We start from the raw sequence: 15,215 nt of genomic DNA, 5'->3' as shown, positions 1-15,215 counted from the left end.
ACCTACCACCCCCCTCAGCTGACCATCTCCCAGCAGAATACCTGCAAAAAGGAGCTAAAGCCATTGCCTATCCCATCTCCATTCTTGTTAACCAAACCATAAGTGAAGGAACTATCGCATCTATCTGGAAAATTTCTCATATCATTCCACTACATAAAGGTGGGAATTCTTTTGACTTTTCTAACTACTGTCCTATAGCTCTACTATCTCCCCTAGCAAAAATAATGGAGAAATGTATCCATAAGCAACTACTTAACCACCTACTCCAAAATAATTTACTTGCCAACTATCAACATGGATTTAGACCTTTCCACAGTACTACCACTGCCCTCCTATCCTTCACAGACTGCATTAACAAAAACCGTAACAACAATATTCTTTCCTCTGCAGTCTTTATTGATTTATCTAAAGCTTTCGATATGGTCAATCACCAGCTCCTTATAAATATACTTAAATCCCTTTCACTTGAACCTCTAGCAATAAATTGGTTTAAATCTTACTTAGACAATAGACAACAGGCTGTACTATGAGACAATACACTATCTAATCACCTTCCCATTTCCTTTGGTGTTCCTCAGGGCTCCATATTAGGCCCACTCCTATTTTCCATCTTTATTAATGACCTTCACTCTGCAATTCCTCACACCACCTGTATTCAATACGCAGACAACTCTACAATAATTTGTTCAGCCACTTCTCCAACTGAACTACAGTCCCTTACCCAAAATGCATTCAATACAGTAGAACAATGGTTTTTAAACCACTGCCTCCTCCTAAACCCCCAAAAAACTAAACTTTTACTGTTCACTCCAACCCGAAAGTCCACCCCAATAGATTTCACACTCATATCTAATAATGGCCCTCTCATATCTCCCGAACCAACCACTAAACTCTTAGGAATAACAATAGATAGCAATCTTAACTTTGATACTCATATAAAACAGCTCCTCAAACAAACTGCTTATCAATACTTGCAGATCCAACAACTTGGTAGGAGACTCATTGTTGGAAAGCACTGGAATCTTCTACCCACTGAACTCATATCATTGTTTTCATTAACTCTTTTTAAACAGAATCTAAAACTATTCCTCAATACTCATTGGTTATGCCCCTGTAATAACCCTGACTAACTTTCTTCCCTTACACTAAAGAATACTATTCACCTTTATAAACTTATCCTTAAAAAACCAAAAGACAATGTCTTGACAATTTAAATATATGTATATATCTCTTGGTTATTACCTATTACTGTTCGTGTTATGCTCATGATGAGTACTGTATTTTTTATTACCAACAGCTGCTTAAGATTGGACTGTTGCAACATTCTATATTGTATTTTGTATCTGTCTTGGAGCTTTTCTCCCCGGGCTTCTACTGAAAATGGACATGTATCCAGTTAGACTAGCCCGGCCAACAAATGTAAAATAAATAAATAAATAAATATGTGTACTTGTAAGCATTTTCTTTTTAATTTATTGGGTAATGTTGCTTTTGTTTGTTTTGAACATTAAGTATTGGGCACAACTTATTTTTTTCCTTAGTAAAGATTTATGTTCAGACCATCATTGGATCAAAAAGTTGGAAAACAGCTTCAGAATGCATCTTATGAGTATGTAGAAAGCCATGGCTTCTAAGTGCTCAGCAGACCCCCCCCCCCTGACATAACACAGTTATTTCAGTGCATTATTGGCCAGTTACAGTGTGTTTAAAGGATGAAGGCAAAAGCTGAAGAGTAAGGTAAAGTATGGGAACACCAGAAAAGTCATCCAGAAGGTGTAGGAAAGCTGGAGGTGGGGGCAAATTAAGAAAAATTATCCCATTTGGCTAAACTTAGTAACCAATATTATGGAGTCCACTTACCCTTTAATGTCCATATAAAATCTACTTGCTTTCCATAATTCAGTGTCCAGGTGGGACTATGTGTTACTGAATGACTGCTGACATTTGTGTTTGGTCAGTAGTAGTAACCCCATCCATACCGGTTCTGTATCCGCCACTTATTTACACAGTTAAGTCAAACACTGTACACCACCACACATGCTAACCAACCTCCCCTCAGGATCAAATTAGATCCCTAAATGTAATAGTGTCTGCAAACGGGATGGTCTTCTCTACCACACAGTGCAATGGAGTTACATTTTAGCAAAGCACTCTACAGCAGCTGTTAGGCTCTGGATGGGAGCAGGAATAAGCCGAACAGTGGAATGCAATGTGCAGTACTGTGTACAACAAACTTCTGTGTACAACAAACTTCTGTGTTTAATTCATAAAGACATGAGGTCAGTTTTACATTGCTGTTAAGGACCGAGAGCCAGGAGAAAAGTCATTAAATCATGGTCTTAAATGATGGTGTATAATACATAGTGCAAGAAGTGCTTCTTCACCTTTGCATATACCAAGGATAAATGATATTATGTTGTACAACTCACAAGAAAGTAAAGAAGCATATTAAATTTATCCTCAAGTATACAGTGAACAAAAAGAAACTACGTATTTTTAAACTTTTAAGCACATCTTGATATGTAACAAATTACCAAACAAAATATGAATCTGCTTTTTAGAACTATCTTAACATATTCACCAGATGGCTGACATCATAAGGAATAATGCTTATCAATGTGTATGATATCTTATAAAACATTTTTTTCTCCTGAGCAAGATATATTCATTACCAGCATGCAGTAAAAGTATATGCATGATGTTCTACGCTAGCAGGGTTCTTGCATAGTCTGTTTTAATATGAAATTAAAGTAAATATATTAACCCTAAGTCTAGCATGAAAAATTTTCAGCTACTATTACCTTTAATCGGTTGGTCATATCCTGACAACAGGTACTCATTTCCTGCACATCTTCATGGATTTTTTCTAATTCCTAACAGCAGAAAACAAATACAAAGTATAATTGTTTTGTGAGTTTAATTTCAGCATGCAAAAGTTTGTACTATTATTACTTCAACAACCTAGATTTACCCATAACAGGTATCTAGATGGCTAAGAAAAAACTTCAGTGTAATTTTAAAACATATGCACATGAACTCAAGGAAATATTATTTTTGACACTGACTTAATTGCAACATGGAAAATAAAAACTCCATACTAAAAACTGCAAGAAAAATCTAAACTAAAACTATATGCATTTTATTCAAGACTCTGAGAGGTGTGGAACTGTGAGTAACTAGCTTTTCAAAAAAAAGGAAAGAGAATTTAATTGTTTTAAATATTTCAATTCTGCACAAATATGTAAGTGCACTTATGACCTGTGTGGTGATACTACTTTATACTTTTCTGCTCTGTTCCATCTGATTGCATTTTATATTTTTTTTCTGGGAACTTAGTTATTCTACACTTCTATCTCCACAAGCAGAATTATATGTAAACTTTATATGATTGTATTTTAAACCCTGCTGGCCCAAATTCTTGCAGTTTAATTCACAGGTGAGGCAGATATGTGTAATATTACTACCAGACATCTGGCTTAATCATTTATTAATGCATTTTTCCATAAACAGTGTTACTGGTAAACTTCTGTGTTGTCTGGTGCCTTAAACTGCAGTAGACATTCAATGGTAAGAGAAATGTCTCTGTTCCAGTTTGTGTTTCATTGCTTTTATATTCTGATTATTATCTACTTGCATTCTATGTCTGCCCATTCCCCCACTAACACATTAAGCTAAAGTTTCTGAAAAAGCTCCAATATTGCCTTTATTAGATTGGCTAGCTCCCATTTCCAGCACAGGGCTACCCCCATCCATTTATTTAAGACTTGGAGAGATGTGGAACTGCGAGTAACAATCTTTTAAAAAAAAAATTAGGAGAACTAAATCAATCATTTTAATTATTTCAACTCTGCTTAAATATTTAAGTGCACTTGTGACATGTGTGGTGATACTACTTTGTACTTTTCTGCTCTGTTCCATCAGAATGCATTTTTTACTTTATTCTGGGCCTTAGCTATTCTGCACTTCTAATCCCACAAGCAAAATTACATGTAAAAGCTAAATGTTTGCATTTTAAATCTTGCAGGGCCAAAGTCTTGTAGTTTACTTCATAGTTGTGGCAGAACTGAGTAATACTACTACCAAAGTTTTGCCTTAATCATTTATTACTGCACTTTTTCCATAAACACTTTTACTGGTACATCTCTTCATTACCTGGTGCCTTAAACTGTAGTAGAAGCTTAATAGTGAGAGAAATGTTGCTGTTCTAGTTTGTTTCTCAGTGCTCCTATATTCTACTTATTTACCTTCATGCATTCTGTCTCTGCCCATCCCTCACTAACAGATTAAGCTAAAGTTTCTGAAAGAGCTCTAATATTGCCTTTGTTTGATTGAGAACCTCTGTAGCTAGCCTGCTTATTCCTTGAAAATTTCCCAACCCTCCCACCCTTTTGGTCTAGCTGCTGTTGTTGTTTTATAAAAAGGCTGTGCCTCTGGCCTCCACCCCTTATGATCATCTGATTTCCAAAGTTTCTCCCTCCCATCTTTATCGTTACTGACTATTACAGAAGCTATTTATGCACTCTCCCCACCCACTGTGTTCCACAAACCCATGATACTGAGTGTCCACCCGTCAAACCAGTCTTGTTCTTGAGTAAATCTTCTTTTCTACATATTGTCTCCTGCTCATTTTCCAGATGCTCAGCAAAGCTTGTAGTCCTACCCTGCATTTCACTGAATACTTTGTAACCAAACAAAATGCTCTTCCTCCCACTGTTACTGTTTAACTTCAGCAAGGGATTCCCAGCAGTTGTTTAAGTGGTTTGTTAGTACTGCACCTATGGGCCTCTTCTAGTGTGTTTTTACAGAGGACTGGGTTTAATCATCTTGTGGCCACAGGTATTTGCTTGCTCTGTCTGAGTTGGGAAATACACAAAAGGACTCTTAGTGTAGTCATTTTATTGGCAAGAGGGCTCATTATTTAGTTTTCTGTTCTTTCTGTGCTGCTATAAATGTTGCATGTTTGCATGGATTAGCAGTGCCCTGTACAGTAACAAACACCTAGAAAGCAAATTTTCTCTGTAGAACAATCCATAAAAACTGTAACCTGTAAAGCAGCAATACCTTCATTTATAAGCTGCACAACACAAAATAATTTCCTCACTACTGTAGGCACTTAATGGTCAAAGACTAGATTACTGCTTGTGTATATTCCCAAGTCTCTGACAAATGGGTCAGCTCTTATGTTATGGTGTGTTGTCAATACGATAGTTACCAGGGCTGGATGACTTCCCAAAGGACACTACTATGCATTTACTGGTATTTACTTTTAGTCTATGACTTTGACACCAGTTATTTATCTGTGTCAGCCCTCCCTAGAGAAAATTTGTTTTGGTGAGGGATTCTATGACTACACCTGGGCCAATGACATTGGCCTTGACTTCAGAAGTAAATATCCAAAAGGATCAGTCCCGGAACTGATCCCTGGGGGGCATTCTGCTTGTGATTGACCTCTTTGTAGACCTTGACTCCCCAATTCTAACTTTCTATATCCTGTCTGTGAGCCAGCTGAATATCCACCAGGTGACATGCTACCTAACCTCTTGAGTTTGCCAGCAATGCCAGAGTGGGTTGTGAAGGAACTGACAATACTGTAATCTGTGTTATTATGTCTGGCAGGAGATTTGTGCATAATCTCAAGATTAACTTGTATTGTATGACAGCATGTCTAATTGTGAAAATGTAAATACATTTTAAAATGTTGAGTATTTTCCTTTTTGCTAAGAGATTATTAAACAGCTGACTGTTATATTTTACAATTAGACAGTTGAGAGTAGTTTGTCAAGTACTGGGCAGTCAGTGGACACCAACAAAAGAGAACTCACCAAAAAAAAGAAAACCGTAAGCTTGCCTTGGCCTTGCTATTATATGTTAGAGTAGATCAGGGATAGTATTCTTTAGTTAGATCAGGAAAGCTTAGTTATTAAAATAGTGTTTTTCTAGAATAATGGACTCCTATCCTGCAGTTTGATTTTACATTTCTGGTGATTGAATTCTTGTGTTTATTGAGAGTTATTGATTTACAATCTTGTAATCATTTATTTACTTATTAAATGTTTTTCATTACTTTACATTGTGGCTGGAAAGAGTGTTTTTTCTTTACAGGTTAGAGAGTGCTTCTACCTGTTTGATACTACCCAGGTCACCTCTAAGGCCTGGCTGTTCAGGTCCTAGCTATCATTTATTTTGATAATTAATTTTCATAACTGGACACCCCTTTAGAAGGGCACAAGGACCCTCTGATTGGTGGCAGCATTACTGTAATATTTTGGAAAACAGACACAGCTGGAAATCTGCGTCAGGCTTTCCCAGAAGCGTTTGGATGTTTGAGATTTAAATTTACTTTGAGTGTGAGTATATCAGAGGTCTTAACCTGGGACACTTTGCTCTGAAGTGTGTAAAAAGAAAATACATTTGAGTGGACAGAGGTATACAGTCCAGTCCCAGAAAACAGAGCATGATCCTTTTTGTGCTCTTAGGGGAAAATTGTGAAATATTACTTCTGTTTAAGTGACAGTCTCATATTGGAGTCAGTAGTGAGGATTGAAGCACCTTAGTTACTGACTCAGGATACTAAGGGACGTTATTTAATTGTTGGCAGTCTGGTGAGGCATTGGCCGGACATCACATTAATTGGTGCCAACGGTGTGGGATTTTTAACTGGATTCCAGTAAACTGTGGGTAGCTGTCATTAAGGTGTGCACTCTTGACAGCCACATGGTAAACATTCAGAATTTGAATCCACCACAGTTTTATCTATTTTTTAGTTAGATAGTCAGGGATAGCAAGCAAGGATGTCAGCAGAAGATTTTAGTAAACTGACAAAGATCCAGTTGGCTAAGAAGTGCAAAGCCAGAGGATTGGTACATGCCAATCTGACCAAGGAAGCAATGATTTCACCCTTGACTGCTGCCACAGCTCAGACCAGCCATTCAGAGGATATCCAGTTTGGTGTTGGTGATGTGCAGTCTGTTGAGACAAGACAGTCCACATTTTCTTCAGAGGACCTGAGAATCTGTCTAGAGTTAAGGAGACTGGAACTGGTGGCTGAGGAAAGGGAGCTCCAACATGAACTGGAAGTCAAAAGACTAGACACCGAAGAGAGATAAGGTGTTTAGAAGCAGAGGACAATGACAGAGAGCTGCCATGAAATGGAGCTTCAAACCCTTTGAGCGGGTCATGGAGGTAATGGAGAAGGGAGTAACAGGACCCCAGAAGCTGAAAAGGTCAGTAAACATTTTCCTAAGTGCAATAGGGATGGGGGTGACTTTGATAGTTTTATTCATATTTTTGAGAGGGTATGTAGACAGTATGATGTTGAACGCAAGCTCTGATTTGGCTCCTGACTCCCCTTACTCCATGGTAAGGCTGTTCATACTGTAGCAAAGTTAAATGATGTAGATAGTTTGAATTATGAAAAAGTGAAATGCTGCTTGCTTGACCGTTTCAAACTTATACTTGAAGTTTACAGAAAAAAAGTTTTGTGAACACAGACACAAGACAGATGAAAGTATACATGATTACATTGCTGACTTAAGTACTTACTTTCAAAATTGGGTGAGTAGGTGTCAGATCACCACTTTTGAGGGACTGGTAGACCTTTTGGTGAGGGAACAAGTCCTCAGTACTTTGCTTGATGACAAGAGCCTGGTTAGGAGACCATGAGTGCAACTCTGCTGAGGAGTTGAGGAGAAAAGGGGATCTCTACTTGGCAAGCAGAGCACCACTGCATAGGACAGGGATACCCAGTGATGTAGATGGACATAAGGGAAACATGGGAGGCAGTCTAAACCACTCCAACAGAGTACACCAGTAATGGGGGATCCAAGTGCACGGTTAGGTATTAGATGTTTCAAGTGTAACCAGAGGGAACACATAGCTGTCAAATGTTCATCCAAGCAAGTTGAGAAACAAAAGGTGAGGGAGCCAGCAAGTGGTGATGACAAACTACCAGTGGTAAGTTGTTTAGAAATAACTGGGGTACCAAATTATCACCAAAATTTATATCCAGTCTTAGTGGATGGTAAACAGGTAACTGCTAAGGGGGACACAGCTTCTGATATAACCATTGTGAGGCCTGCAGTGGTGACAGAAGAGCAGTACTTGGGCAGTCCACTTCAGTCAGAGCTTTGGGAAGGACCACATTCCAAATACCTTTGGCTAGGGTTCATCTTGACTGGGAGGGTGGAAGAGGAAACAAGTAAGTAGGTGTGTACGAGGATATCCCTGAAGATGTCCTAAAAGGAATGACTTTGATGACGCACAGGCAATCAGGCTTGGAGAAAGGCATGTAGGTCCAGTCGTCTGGTGGAGACCCAGAAAGATCTCATACCTGAAGCTGGGACTGGTGTGGAGGCTGTTTCAGAGAAGGTGCTATCTGGTAGCAGTAAGTCTGAATGTAAGCCACAGCCGCTGGTGGGCACTGATGTTCCCCTTGGACACGGTGACTACGAGGATGGAGGAGAGTGGTGGTACCCATAGTGACAGCAAGGCACAGCTGTCGGAAGTGACTAGATTTCCTGTGGAAGGGGAGCTGGGGAAGTGCATGAAGGTAAAGTTGATACAGGCTCAACTTATGGATCCTACATTACAAAGCTTGAGGGAGATGGCTAAGAAGGCACCTGAGGTTCAAGGAAGAGGGGAGTTTGTATACTGGAACAAAGGTTTGTTATATAGAGAATGGACTCCTGGAAGTGGGCTAGAAGGTGAAGTGATACGGCAGTTGGTAGTGCACAGAGCTTAACATCTGCCACTCTTAGCCATAACTCATGACATTGCTTTTTCAGGTCATATGGGCATAAAACATACTAAGACATGTATTATGCAAAATTTCTATTGGCCAGGAATTGTGAGGAATGTTGTAGAATATTGTGGGACTTGTGAACAGTGCCAAAAAGTTGGTAAAGTAGGGGACAAGGCTAAGGCTCTGGTAATGCCTTTGCCTGTTATCGAAGAGCAGTTTCAGAGAATGGCTTTGGATATTGTAGGACCCCTGAGTTCTACAGGAACGAAATACATCTTGGTGGTAGTAGACTATGCTACCAGATATCCTGAGGTGGTGGCTCTGTCGTCTATTGAGGCAGAGAAGGTGGCAAATGCTTTGATAGCAATCTTCAGCAGAGTATGTTTTCCATGGGAAATACTGACTGACCAAGGTGCCAACTTCATGACAGACCTGCTGACTTATCTGTGGAAGCGTTGTGGGGTGAAACATCTAAAGACCACCCCCTACCATCTCCATACTAATGGTTTTGTGGAGAGATTAAACTCTACATTGAAGACTATGCTATGGGCATTTGCAGACCAGGTCAAAAGGGAGTGGAACAAGTATTTGCCCCATCTGTTATTTGCATACAGGAATGTGCTGCAAGAATCTACAGGTTTTCACCCTCTGAGTTGCTATATGGGCATAGGGTGAGGGGGTTTAAGATTTAATTCAAGACAAGTAGGACAGTGACGGTGAACCTCACAGAGTCTGTTGTGGCTTATGTTCTCGACTTTTGGACAAGACTTAAGGAGCTCATGGGTTTAGCTCAAGAGAACCTAGCTGTGGCTCAACAACAAAAGCATTGCAAGCAGTTTGGGAGGGGCCCTATGAGGTGGTGAGGAAAATCAATGATGTGAACTACATAGTAAATTTGGTAGGTAGGAAACAAGGGCACAAAATGTATATGTGAATATGATGAAACTTTATCATGAGAAGGAGGCCCTAGTACTGAGCATTCATAGTGGATGGCAGGAAGAGTCTGAAAGGGATATTGTAATTGATCTTTTGGGTGAGGCTGGGACTGACACCTCAGTGGAAGAGATCGACATATCACCGCAGTTAACTCCTAATCAAGTCTGGGAGATAAAAATGGTATTGCAGGAATATGGGGATATGTTCACAGGGAAACTTGCATCTGCTAGACTTGGTGCAGCACCATGTTGCCACAGGACTCCAAAAATCTATTAAGCAAGTTCCTTATAGAGCACCTGAGAGAATGAAGCAGACTCTGAAAGAAGAAATAAGGGAAATGCTAGAACTGGGAGTAATTCAAGAGTCTAACATTCCATGGGTTACCCCAGCAGTGCTAATGCCAAAGAAGGATGGTAGTGTGAAATTCTGTGTAGACTACCTGAAATTAAATAGTTGCACAGAGTATGATGCATACCCCATGCCGAGGACAGACAAAACCAAAGAACAGCTAAGTGGGGCTAGGGTATCTGATTACCATTGATTTGACTAAGGGGTACTGGCAGGTAATCTTGACTTCTGCTGCTAGAGAATGATCAGCCTTTGTAACCCCTTATGGATTGCATGAATTTACCTTATGGAATGAAAAATGCCCCAGCAACTTTCCAGACACTGGTAGACCATATCCTGGTAGGAGCAGGGGAATATGCTCTAGCATACTTGGCTGACATCGCTATTTACAGCCACTCCTGGCAGGAACATCTCCAACATGTGCGGGAGGTCTTGGATAGATATGTAGGGCAGGATTAACCATTAAACATAGTAAGTGTCAAGTGGGTATGGCAGAGGTCACTTACTTAGGGCACAGAGTGGGAAGTGGTGAAATTAGGCTAGAACCTGTCAAGGTGGTAACTATCCAAGCATGGCCAGTTCCTGTTACTAAGAAACAAGTGAGAGCATTTCTAGGGACAGTGGGGTACTATATGAAATTTGTGCCCAATTACAGTACCATAGCTGCACCCCTTACTGACCTAGTTAGGAAGAATAAACCAGACAAGGCAGTGTGGACCACAGACTGTGAACAAGCATTCCAAAAACTAAAAGAGATTTTGGGAGGAGCCCCTGTGTTAGCTAGCCCAGATTACAATAAAGAATTTATTGTACTGATAAATGCTTCAAATTATGAGGTGGGGGCTGTGCTCAGAAGGAAGAGAGCACACAGTGGTTTATCTGAGCCACAGACTCCAACCTAGAGAAGAATGTTATGCAGCTCTGGAGAAAGAGTGTTTGGCCATAGTGTAGGCATTGCAAAAGTTGCAGCCCTATCTTTATGGGTGAAAATTCACTGTACTCACAGATCAGAACCCTCTAACATGACTTAATAGGGTCAGTAAGCAAAATGCCAAGTTACTGAGGTGGAGTCTAGGATTGCAAGCATATGATATGACCATACAACACTGCAGTGGGGTTAATAATGCCAATGCAGATGGATTGTCCAGGAGAGGAGTGGGTTAATATTCCCAGGTAGACCCATTTTTCTCAAGCACCAGTTTTCAAGGATCACTAAAAGTGCTTGAGTCATGGGGGGGTTAATGTGAAGAAACTGAAAATACTGTCATCTGTGTTAGCATGTCTGGCAGGAGATTTGTGCATATTTTCAGACTAACGTGTATTGTATGCCAGCATGCCTAATTGTGAAAATGTAAATAAGTTTTAAAATGCTGAGCACTTTCCTGTTTAAACAGAATGTTTAAAGAATCTGTCACTATTTTGATCATTTCTAACTGTGCATGTCTGAGAGGGACATTCTAAAGTACAAACTGTGAAGAATAAGCTGAACAGTGAGTGATGTCATTAGAATGTTCCTGGTTGCTAAGAGATTATTTAAATGGCTGTCTGTTATATATTGAAATTCAACAGTTAAGAGCAGTTTGTCAAGTACTGGTTAGTCAGTGAATACCAACAAAAGAGAGCTTACCAAAAAAAAAACTGTAAGCTTGCCTTGGCCTTGCTATTATACCTTAGAGTAGATTTAGTTAGATCAGGAAAGCTTAGTTATTAAGACAGGGTTTTCTAGAAAAATGGACTTCTATTCTGCAATTTGATTTTACATTTCTGGTGATTGAATTCTGTTGTTTATTGAGAGTTACTGATTTATAATCGTGTAATCACTGTTTTACTTATTATTATTAAATGTTTTTCATTACTTTACATTGTGACTGGAAACCAGTGTTTTTCTTTCGAGATTAGAGAGTGCTTCTACTGGTTTAATACTCCCAGGTCACTTTTAAGGCCTGGTTGTTCTGGTCCTAGCTATCATTTATTTTGATAATTAATTTTCATAATTGGACACCCCTTTAGAAGGGCATGAAGACCCCCTGATTGCTGGCAAAGTTACTGTATTATTTTGGGAAAGAGACACAGCTGGAAATCTGTGCCAGGATTGCCCAGAAGTGTTTGGATGTGTGAGATTTAAATTTACTTTGAGTACGAGTGTATCAAGAGGTCATACATTTGGGTGGACAGAGGTATATAGTCCAGTCTCAGAAAATAGTGTGTGTTCCTTTTGTACTCTTAGGGGAAAATTGTGAAATATTACTTCTGTTTAAGGGACAGTCTCATAATGGAGTCAGTAGTGAGGACTGCAGCTCCTTAGTTACTGATCCAGGATAGTAAGGAATGTAATTTAATTGTTGGCAGTCTGGTGAGGTCAGGCTGAGTAGGCATGACCTGCCCTTGACGAAACCAACCTGGGTTAGGTCCAGTGTATGGAGATTCCTTATGGCATTACCGATCATTTCCATAATAATTCTTTCTATGGCTTTGTATATGAGACTACTGAGACTTATGGGTCATTAGTTTCCAAGTTCTGTAGATGGCCCACCTTTGTGCAGAGGTATGACTGCTGCTGTTTTCCATTTGTGAGGCACAAAGCCTGTTTGCAGGCTACAGTTAAATAGCAATTCCAGAGGGCATGATAGAGCATGTTTCATGCTATTTAAAAGGCATTCTGAGATAGTGCCATGGCCCACTGATGCAGACTTCTTGTCCTTAGAGATAGCATTAAGGACCTGTTCTCTTGTGATAGCAGGGGAGTGATATTTGATAATATTTCCTGAGGGAAGGTTGAGGGGGAGAGAGGGGTAAATTTAGAGCCGAATGTGTCAGCCAGTAGGTTTTCTATATCTTCTGGCTCAGTATAGAGGACTCCATTAACAATGATCTCTGCACACAACTGTGCATTGCCTTTGAGGTTGTGGACATGTTGTCCTTGGCCTGGGATGCCAAATTTCTACAAATTTGTCTTTGGTAGATTTTATTTGTCCTCTGACTTGTTTGTTAGTTTGATGATAGTGTTTTTTATCCTGCTGGGTGCTGGACTTCCTAGTTTTTGCCATGATTTTCTTCCTTCTGTTATATAAAAAAACAGCTTACACAAAATTATATATCCCTTAATTTGAAGGAGGTATGGACCTCCATGACATCTAGGAATCAATTTGCTCTTGCTGTTCTAACTTACAGCTTTTGTATGATTAACTGGTCCCAAACAATGAATCAGCTCGATAAGAAAACTGCTTCAAGTTTACCAAAGGATATATAAAAAAACAGTGCATACTAAGATTACCTATCCCTCAGTTTGAAGGAGGATTTGGCCTCCATGAAATTGACTACATGTATAAGTCTGCAATCATAGGAATACATATATATTTTCTGACCTGATCAGACCCAAACATAGTGAATGCTCTCAAGCATGAAGAGAAGTCTAAGGTGACATCTTAATTTAGCAGAAGCATTTCAGAAAGGAGTGGGAATGGAAATCAAAATGTAGGTAGAAGAGAACCGGGTAGTAACTGAAAGTGCCAAAAACAAAAGACTAGTGCATAATGAAAAGGACCAGAAGAAAATAAAATAAAATTAGAAAGCCCAAAAATATAGTGGCAAGTATAGAATACTCCTTGAGCAATCACATGGTGACCAAGACTTGATGCAGGAATGGTTAAGGAGAGTTTAATTTAAACCATACAATGTAAGGCTAACAATGGTTGCCCAAGATAGTGGGTATGTACACTTTAGTTTACAAAATATATAGAAAAACTGAGCGAAACAGACAGATGCAGGTTCTGTAAAACAGAAATGGAAACAATTGCACATCTTGTTGCTGGCTGGAATGCACTCATGTCGGAGGGTCTGTATATTGAAAAGCACAATAACATGGTAAGACTGTTGCAATGAGGATTGTGCAAACACTACAATACAAAAATACAGTAAACTCTCAGTTAACCGGCATGCATGGGGATTGATAGATGCTGGATAACTGTAGTTTCTGGTTGCTTGAGAATTACTATTAAAAATAGGCCTGACTAATACTGTACCATATACTATTTGTTTGGTTAGTCTTGTTCTCAGGTTGGGGAGAGCGAGGGAATTTCTTCCTATCTTCCTTTTTAAAACTCTAAAAATGTAAGGTGAGCTCCAGTTTTACAGTAGCTGAGAAGCACTGAAATCATGAACCAAAAGTATTCCTGACAATGATGTAGTTTGGATCACATGGGATCCAACAACTAAGAAAACAGATGCAAGAAAACCAGGTATAGTGGTCCAAGAAAAAAAGGACAAAAGTAGCATTATTCAGTAAAACAGCTACACCCAGTGATTACAGAGTCGTGCATGCTGAGACATAAAGCTAAAATTATCATGATCTACAAGCACAAGCAAACACACACACACACACGCGTTCTCTCACTTCACCTTCACTTTTTTCTGTCCCAAATGCACACAGATTATGGATCCCTTGCAGTTATTCAGGTGCAGGAAAACATGCCGTCATTTCAGCTGTTTCATGTGACTCTGGTCAAGTTGATTTTTAACACCTAGATCATCATGTCTGTCTTGTACCTATTTTATGCCACCTTGTGTTTGGTGATAACAGTTTGATAAGATGAATATATTTTTTAATTTTTTTGATGTACTATGAATGCCAAATTCTAATTGGTTACTTTCTTTCCAGAACAATTCCTAATTGCCAGTCCATAAAATAACTGCCTCACATTACCACAAAAAGCTGTTTTTTGTACAGTGAGCAGCTGCTCTCAAACAGCTTGCTACTGCAGTGACACTGAGCTCTTCTCAGTAGTCCCCTCTGCTTTCACTTCATTCCTAATTAATTCTGAAAGTTACAAAGTTGTCACAAGAGAGTTCTTACACCATATGCAACACTTTGCATTAGTATTCAGAAGACGCCCCTTGTGCCACATAAGCAAAGACACATTTTTAATAGGTCTAGAAAAGTGTTTTAACACATTCCCACCATTATGGTCTTTCCACTCTTCATAGCAAAGTTTATTTTGCCAAGGACAAACTAGTTTCCATATCAGTGAGCCATGCTGGATTAGCCTTTAGCCTCAATTATCACAAATAACTCTGTCCTCCCAGTTGAGTCAAACTTCCTCAATTTTGGGAGAACAAGTTTAGATTACATATTTTTGCAAAAATGCACCCAAATAAGTAATTCCTCCCAGGCAGCATCACGGTTACGTAGTTA

The 15,215-nt window shown here is 39.3% G+C and overlaps 1 protein-coding gene across 2 annotated transcripts in view; it reads right to left on the bottom strand.

Annotated features, from left to right (window-relative positions):
• The window catches only part of COG6 (component of oligomeric golgi complex 6), a 1,421,580-nt gene that overhangs the window by 1,352,221 nt on the left and 54,144 nt on the right, over positions 1-15,215 (bottom strand). For both annotated transcript variants that reach the window (XM_044071656.1, XM_044071657.1), the window contains exon 3: positions 2,802-2,873. In XM_044071656.1, coding sequence (XP_043927591.1) covers positions 2,802-2,873 — 72 coding nt within the window. The remainder of the gene's footprint in view (positions 1-2,801; positions 2,874-15,215) is intronic.

Source organism: Protopterus annectens, chromosome 5.part0 (assembly GCF_019279795.1).
Source record: "Protopterus annectens isolate FY-2018-M chromosome 5.part0, PAN1.0, whole genome shotgun sequence".
NCBI classification, from domain to species: domain Eukaryota; kingdom Metazoa; phylum Chordata; order Ceratodontiformes; family Protopteridae; genus Protopterus; species Protopterus annectens.
Note: the sequence above shows the minus strand (reverse complement) of the source record. Positions and strands in the feature narration are given on the sequence as shown.